The sequence below is a fragment of the Otolemur garnettii genome, unplaced genomic scaffold (assembly GCF_000181295.1).
Source record: "Otolemur garnettii isolate 467f Iridium unplaced genomic scaffold, OtoGar3 scaffold00134, whole genome shotgun sequence".
NCBI classification, from domain to species: Eukaryota; Metazoa; Chordata; class Mammalia; order Primates; family Galagidae; genus Otolemur; species Otolemur garnettii.
The window spans coordinates 4425590-4432738 of record NW_003852529.1 but is presented as its reverse complement, the minus strand read 5'-3'; the positions used below and the strand labels follow the sequence as shown (position 1 = coordinate 4432738).

The window sequence follows — 7149 nt, the reverse complement described above, 5'->3', positions numbered from 1 at the left end:
AAAAAAAAAAAGATACAATTGGGGACAGCAGCCAGGGCGAAGAGGGTGGTGGTGCTGGCATCACTGAGGAGTGACCCTGTGCAAGTTGCTTTGCCTCTATGAGCCTCTGCAACATGGGTGCTGGCGCTCTGTGGGGCAAGGCTGCTGAGAGAATGGACGAGTGTCCTGGCTTTCGCAGAGCCGGGCTGAGAGTGGGCTTCAGGGCAGGGTGGACCATGTCCATTCAGAAGAGGAGCTTTGCCCCTTTGCCCTCCTTCTCTGGGTAGACTTTCTCAGCTCTGGGAATGGCCCACTCCCACCTTGGCCCTCAGAGGCCTTCTTGGTACCTGCTTCTCATACTCCTCTCAATCCATCCGCAGGCCCCAGCTTTCCCACCAAATATGCATCTAGCTGCCTAGCCCCTCTGGCTGACTGTCTCATGGATACCACCCACCTCGGGACATTTGCACTGGCTGTTCGCGCTGCCAGACCCAGTTTGTTTGCATACATCACTGCTGGGAGCCACAAAGGGGCTTCCTGGTATGTCCTGCTTTCAATAGTAGCCTGCTGCTCAGCCTCATTCACCCCGAGAACTGTCAGCCTGTGTGAGCTACAACTTACATGCCAGGTGTATTTATGACACCTCCCAGATGGAGAAAGCCTCTGCAGCAGGCAATCAGGTACCTGTATTCACTGCAGTCCCTAGGGCCTAGAACACAGCCTGGCATGCTGCAGGTTCTTGGAGTATGTGTCAAACCCAGTGCCTCTGCCTGGACCAGCAAATCCTCCTAGCCCCTTGCCCCCCTTTTCTCTCTGGCGTCTCCTTTCTCTACCCAGTAGTCTAGTGAGGCTCCTGTTACCCACTATCTCAGGCCCTCCCCAGCCTCCCCATTGCCTACAGACATAGTCAATGTTTGACCCTGGCCCATCAGCTCAATAGGACAGGACAAGGAAGGGAGAGGCCAGGCAGGGACCCTCCAGACAGCACTCTTTTGGGGAACACTATGTACCCCTCTGTGCTGACATTCAGACCAAGCTGGCTGAGGCCCCTGACACCAGGGGACACCTCCAACAGCTCTCTGCCCTACGATCTCATCTCTCCTGCCTCACCCTGACCCTCTGGCTCTAGCACACTCACCTTTGCCCTCATACAACCTCATCTGGCTACTCCCTGTCTTCCCTTCCCCAAGCCCCCACCACTGCCCAGGGCAATCCCTTCCCAGCATCACCCTGCATGTCACTGCTTTGTTGGTTTGGGGGCTAACAGCTCTGTCTTCCCAGGCTGCTCCATGGCACATGATTGTGCAATGGTTTCCAGGCCAGGCCCACCAGTCCAAAACCCCTTAGCCCTGCCCATCGCCCTCACTGGTGTGACCTCAGGGGAGTTGCTTGGTCTCCTCCTCAGAGAAATAGAGAACATGGTGGTGATCCTACCATTTCTCTGGTTGGATCTCACTGATGATGAACCCTGCTTGGTGTGTAGCTGGCACAGAGAAAAGCCATATCCCCACCTCCAGGCTTGATGGCTATGGTTGTCACTGCAGTTGTTAGTATCACCAGATACTAACCGGATCCCCAGAGGCATACCATCAGGTCCCTAGGTCCAGACACCAGGGCTATGAGAAGCAAAGCCAAATCTGGATACTTGGCCAGCCATGTCTGCAGAAGAAGGCTTTGCAGTCGGAGTATTTGTGGTGGGTGAGGCCTCACATCAGCCTATTCAGTCACCAATAACAGTTACTAACTCAGGTCATCTTGCATGCCCACTGGCCACCCGCCATGCACCCAGCCCAGCCTTGGATGGTTCACACCTCCCCTCCTCTATGTGAGAGGATGTAGTGGGGTTTCTCCCCAAGAGGAGAGATTTGAAGTCAGGCCTATGAAGATCTAATTTCTCCCTGACATCACAGTGAGGGCCACTGGTAGCAGCGAGGCTTTGGGGCCAGGCCTGGCCCTGTCCTCTCTCAGCCCTTTTAGGGGTGGGAGGAGGTTGGTTAATTATATGTCTAAACACACCTTGAAAATCTCAAATTGATCACCACATTGTCCCTGACCTCTGGGCAAAGTCAGTGACTGCTGCAGGTGGCCCCATGAGCATCCACCAGTCCTTCTTGCCTCCTAGCCCAAGGCACTAGTGAAAAAGCTGGCAGTCTTTTTGTTTTTGCTATTTCACAGCACCCTTTCCATTGTAAGCCATAATTTCCAGAGGTTTTATAGATCAGTAAAAAAGTAAGCCTCTCCTTTTTGACTAAAAGGAAGCACTTTGAAACCAGGGGGCTGGTGTTGTAAGCGCGAGTGTGCAGGGATGTGGGGTGTGCAAGGGTGTATACCACCTTGGATTCTTCCAGGAAGCCTCTTCAAAACCCACCACTCCCCACCCGCTCCTAGTCTTAGGGTGCTTCCACCTCCTCCTCCACCCATGGGCCTTGAGGCCTCCCCTCCTCCACTTCAGGCCCACTAGGCCTTGAACGCTTTGGTGGTCTGGTGGCCCACAAAGCTGGGTACCGGCAGCAGTTGGGACTGCACCTTGTGCAGGCCTGATGGTGTCAGCAGAGGTGGGTGTGCCTTGGTGTAGCCCCTGTAGTTGCTCCCTGGGGCTCCCACTCCCTACCCTCCCCCCATGCGCATCCTCAGTGATGTGGTGCTGACACAAGACACTGGCCAGGGTGCTGGTGTGGTGTTGGTTTCTTTGAACAAAGGTAGGTCAGGGGCTACAGGAAGCCCCACCTGTGGGGGTGATGAATGCAGGTGGGGCTGGAGCCCCACACTAGATGAGGGGGCCCAGAGCAGGTGGGCGTGGCCAGGCCAGCCAGGAGAAGCCCCCTCCCTCTTGGACCTTGATCATGGAAAGCAGACTGGGCTGCCCCTATCCAGCTTTGGGGTTCAGGGGTACAGGGGAAGAAAGAATGTGTACAACCATGTAGACCGGTGTGGCAGCATATTCGGCCTCTTTTTATTTATTTAGAACCCGGCGGACGAGGGGCCGGGGCAGTGGTACAGACGGCTCAGGAACCATTTTAACAGATTTGTCTTCAAGTTTAAAATAAACGCAGTAATAGTAAGAGAGACAGCGAAAGAGCAAGAGACGGCAAGCTAGATGAGCATTACGGCAGCTACAGCTTGTGAGCAACCCCCTCCCCCAGAGCCCGCTATAAAAATACATCTACGATTGCTGATAACCAGGTGCGGGTACAGGATAGTGCCTTTGGCATAACCAATAACCGAGCTATGGCGTGGCAGAGCGGTCCACGCATGGACATAAATAGAAAATATAAGTTAGTATAACTTTAAAACTTTTTGTACAAATATACATGGTTTTTTTCCTTTTTTCCTTTTTTTTTTCTTTTTTCTTTTTTTTGCACTGAGTTTCAGCAGAGATTAAACATTTTATATAAATGACTCTTAAAGCTTTACACCTTGGGACCAGTGTACTCCTCGTGCAGAATACATTTAGATATAAAAAGACGTTATTAATACATTGCACAGTTTTCAAACTTTAAACACAAAACCGAACGCTGCTCTGCGGCAGCCGCCGCCGCCGGTTGCTGCTACATGTACGGTCCCAGCCAAGGCCCCAACGTCCGCTGCCCCGACAGGCTCCCTCGGGGCTCTTTGGGCTCTAAACTGCGGGAAGAAGGGTGGTGAGCAAAGACAGCAGGGACCCGTGGGCTGCCCCTCCGCGCTCCCCGGTGCCAAGTACTCACCTAGCTCACCGCAGCCTCTTGCGCGGGGTCTGCTCCGCCGCGCCCACCCCAGTAGCGCCGCTGGGAGAGGTACACCCCGCGGGGACCTCGCTAGAGGACTTATTCTCGGCCGCAGATCTCTTGCGCTTGGCGAAGAAGTCTGCGGACGACAGCGCGCGGCGGGTCAGGGCGGGGCGGCCGGGAGACACAAGCGGGGGCCGGGGGAGGGCGCGGGGCGCGGGCTGGCCGGCGTGGGGGTGCCATCCCCGCCCGCGCCGAGGTCTGCGGCAGGTCAGCTTTGTTTACGTCGCCGCGCAATGTGCTGTGTAAGCATTTCCCCTTGTCCCGCGGCCAAGCCCCCCGGGGCTGCCGCGGTGCTTAACCCCCTCTGCGCCGCGCTTGCCGCGCCGGGCCGCGCCCGGGGAGGGGCTCCTGCGGCCAGGGGCGAGGACAGCGCTCTGAGGGGGTAGCAGTCAAGACTCATCCTCCCATCCCTCCCGTGCGAGTTGCTCGAGAGCACAACAGTAGGGCAGGAAAGAGGTTTGGGGTGCAGCCGCGCCCTGAGCGCTGCGGGCCCTTTAATGCCACGGGAGGAGGCGGGAACCGAGCGAGGCCCCCGAGGGCTGGGGAGACCGGCCGGCTGGACAAAGCGGGGCCGGACCGGGGCGGGGCTGTGCGGGGCTCACCGGAGATGAGAGGCCCGGACACCTTCTTGTTCGCGGCGCCGTTGGCGCTGGCGGCAGCAGTACCGGCCGCGGGACGTCCCGAAATTCCCGAGTGCAGCTGATCGGCAAGAGGCTCCTGGCTGCGCTGCGCCTGGTTCGCGCCTTGCTCGGCGCTGTCTGGAGGCGCCGCATCTGGGGCCGGGGCCGGGGCCGGGGCCAGGGCCGAGCCCGAGGCCGAGGCCGTAGCCAGGACTGGGGCTGGGGCCAGGGGCGGGGTGGGCGCCAGGGTCGGGTCGCTGGACGACTGCTCCGGCGCCTCCTCGAGGCCGTCGAGGGACTCAGCGGCCGGCGGCTCGGGGGACGGGCTGACAGCCACGGCCACCGGGACGGGCCGGGGCGCCAGAAGCAGGCGGCAGCGCCCCACCTGCACCGTCTCGCGGTAGAATGCGGGGACAGACTCGCTGTCCACTTCGATCCACTGCATGCGTCCAGGGCCCCGCAGCGGCACGTCCTGCTCGAAGTCGAAGTCCCATCGGTTCTGGTCCTCGGCGTTCAGCTCGGCCAAGCGGATTCTCAACTCGCGGCTCAACTCCTCGTGGTTCACAGGCCCGAAGAGTCTGCGGCAGGCGCTAGTGCGCACAAGCGTAGGGAAGGTCCCACGGGAGACAAGGCGCTCCATCGCGGATGTGCTGTGGAGGGACGCGTCGGAGATGGCCGGGGCTGCGCGAACCCAGGCAGTGAAAGAGGAGAGGAGAGCAACAGAGGAAAAGGAGAGAAGGAGAAGAGGAGGGCGGAGGCCCGGAGCAAGGGAGACCCCGCGCAACCAGACTCTACGTTTGCAAAGGGACGCGGCGGGAGGGCGAGCGCGGCGGCTACCTGGCTGTCTGGTCGTGGACTGTTCCCGCGTTTCGTTCGCCTGTCTCGTTCGGCTGGCAGCCGCGCCCCCTCGGTGCCTGCCTGCTGGGTCCCTCTGGCCTCGCCCGCACCCCTAGAGCACAGCGCACTTGGCCTGTGGAACGCCCAGCCCGCCTGCGCCCCCTTTATACGCGCGGGCCCTACCTCCCCCCACCGCGCGGGTCCCGCCGCGATTAGCATAATGTAGTATTTTCAGTTTCAACAACACCGCGGCGATTGGCCGGCGCCGGGCTGCCCCCGCCCCGCCGGCCGCCCGGCCCCCGCGCACCGCCCACTGGGCGCTCACACGGACCGGCTGATTGGCGGCTGGGCAGCAAGCGCGCTGTAGCCGGGGAAGGGGGCGGTGAGCGGGGCGGGGCGGGAGTTAAAGGGCGCTGCAGGCGGTAACGTGACACCGCGACGCCCCGCCCCCTCGCCCCATTCCCCCACCCCCCCACCCCCTGCTCCCGTCCCCCGCCGGCTCCTTTGTCTGCAGGCGGGGGCTGCGCGGCGGCGAAGCGGGCGCCCCCCTCCGCCTGGCGCGGCGGAGACCGCTCTCAGTGAGTCCAGAGTCCCGCCAGACCTAACTCGCCCCCAGCCTGGGCCGGACCCGGGTCGCCCAGCCCCACCGCCCGCCCTCGCCATTGGGCTTCCTGCGCCAGCTGACGGGGCTTTAACACACCTCTGCTAGTTCGTCCCTGGCCTAAACTGGACGGGGTCTTCGGCTGCTCCCGCGCGGCCTACTGCTTGGGGCTTGTGTCCCTGCGAAGGATCCGCGCACCTGAAGTCCTAACACACCTGCCACCCCTAAGGTCCTGGAATTAGAAAGGGTCATGGGAGTCAGCTCCACTCTTTCCCCAAGGCGTGATGTGGGGGACACCTTGGGAGCATGCCGCCAGCATGCTCACACACACACAGCCAGAGTCTGTAGCGGCTTCTTCGGGGGCCGCCCTGCCAAACCCATCCTGGATTATGCCTGTCACCTCACTGACCGAGTGTCCACCCTCCGAGAGCTTGGGCTAGGCCAATCCAGGCCGGAGAACTGCCTGTCTGAGCTGGCTGTAGCTGCTGTGCTGGATATAGGGGAGGGACCTGCCTGAGGTCACAGGGAAAGCCTGCCAAGGACCATGCCCCTCCCCCACACGCAGCCCTTGGTGTAGACCCCGGTCGCGCATACCCATGGCTCTTTTCCCAGTGGGGCCAGACCAAGAGAGACCATTATTTTTTGCTGACTTCCTTTTGTCCCAGTGTTCATGAGGTGGGGTGCCCAGGAAATGCCTGGAGCACCCTCCCAAAGCCCCCTCAGAGCAACCCAAGGGGGAAGGGGCTGCCAGGCACCTGTTGGAGAGTCCAGCACAGCCCTGAGCTCTCAGCCCCTGTCTCAGGTAAGCCAGTGAGAGCAGCCTCTGGAAGAGAGGGAAAGTGAGGGCTCAGGTCTGTGGGTTCCAGGACACCCCAGTGATGGGATGCTGTGACAGCATGCAGACGTGGGCCCAGAGGGGTCTCACGGTTCTGGGAAAGGAAGTCTGAAGTTAGGGGAATGACCTTCCCAGGCCTAGGCTTCAACCCAGGTGAGGGCAGGGGTGGAAACTGCTCTTGGTGGCTAACCAGAGGCAACAATTTATTTCTCTGTACGTTGTATTCCAAATTTCCCACAACAAATGCAGATGTCGTAATTTTTATCTTCAGGAAAATAGAAGTTGAAGAAGTCTCCCCAGGCTTCAACCCCTGTAGCAGGGCTGATATCAACTGGTTGGAGGGCAGAAGGGGTCAGGGTTTTATCTGGCCATGTGCCACTCATGGTCTCCCCAGGGGACCCTGAGCACAGAGCCACAGAAGGTAGTGACTGCATAGTCCGGGATCTCCCAAAAGGGCAGGATGCCCAGGCTCCAGCCACCAGGGAAGGCACACCAGGCAAGGTGTTCACC

The 7149-nt window shown here is 60.0% G+C and overlaps 1 protein-coding gene across 2 annotated transcripts; it reads right to left on the bottom strand.

The window, feature by feature from the left end:
* Positions 1 to 2910: 2910 nt before the first annotated feature.
* On the bottom strand, positions 2911 to 5343 carry CDKN1C (cyclin dependent kinase inhibitor 1C). 2 transcript variants are annotated; one of them, XM_003798367.3, is made up of 4 exons: positions 5204 to 5343; positions 4349 to 5016; positions 3684 to 3822; positions 2911 to 3603 (listed from the first exon to the last, which is right to left on the bottom strand). In XM_003798367.3, the coding sequence occupies exons 2-3, from the start codon at positions 5004 to 5006 to the stop codon at positions 3689 to 3691; spliced, it is 792 nt and encodes a 263-aa protein (XP_003798415.1). In that variant the 5' UTR covers positions 5007 to 5016; positions 5204 to 5343; the 3' UTR covers positions 2911 to 3603; positions 3684 to 3688. The 2 variants fall into 2 exon arrangements, with proteins under 2 accessions (XP_003798415.1, XP_023374102.1); XM_023518334.1 differs by having other exon boundaries at positions 2911 to 3598; positions 5204 to 5332.
* Positions 5344 to 7149: the final 1806 nt, after the last annotated feature.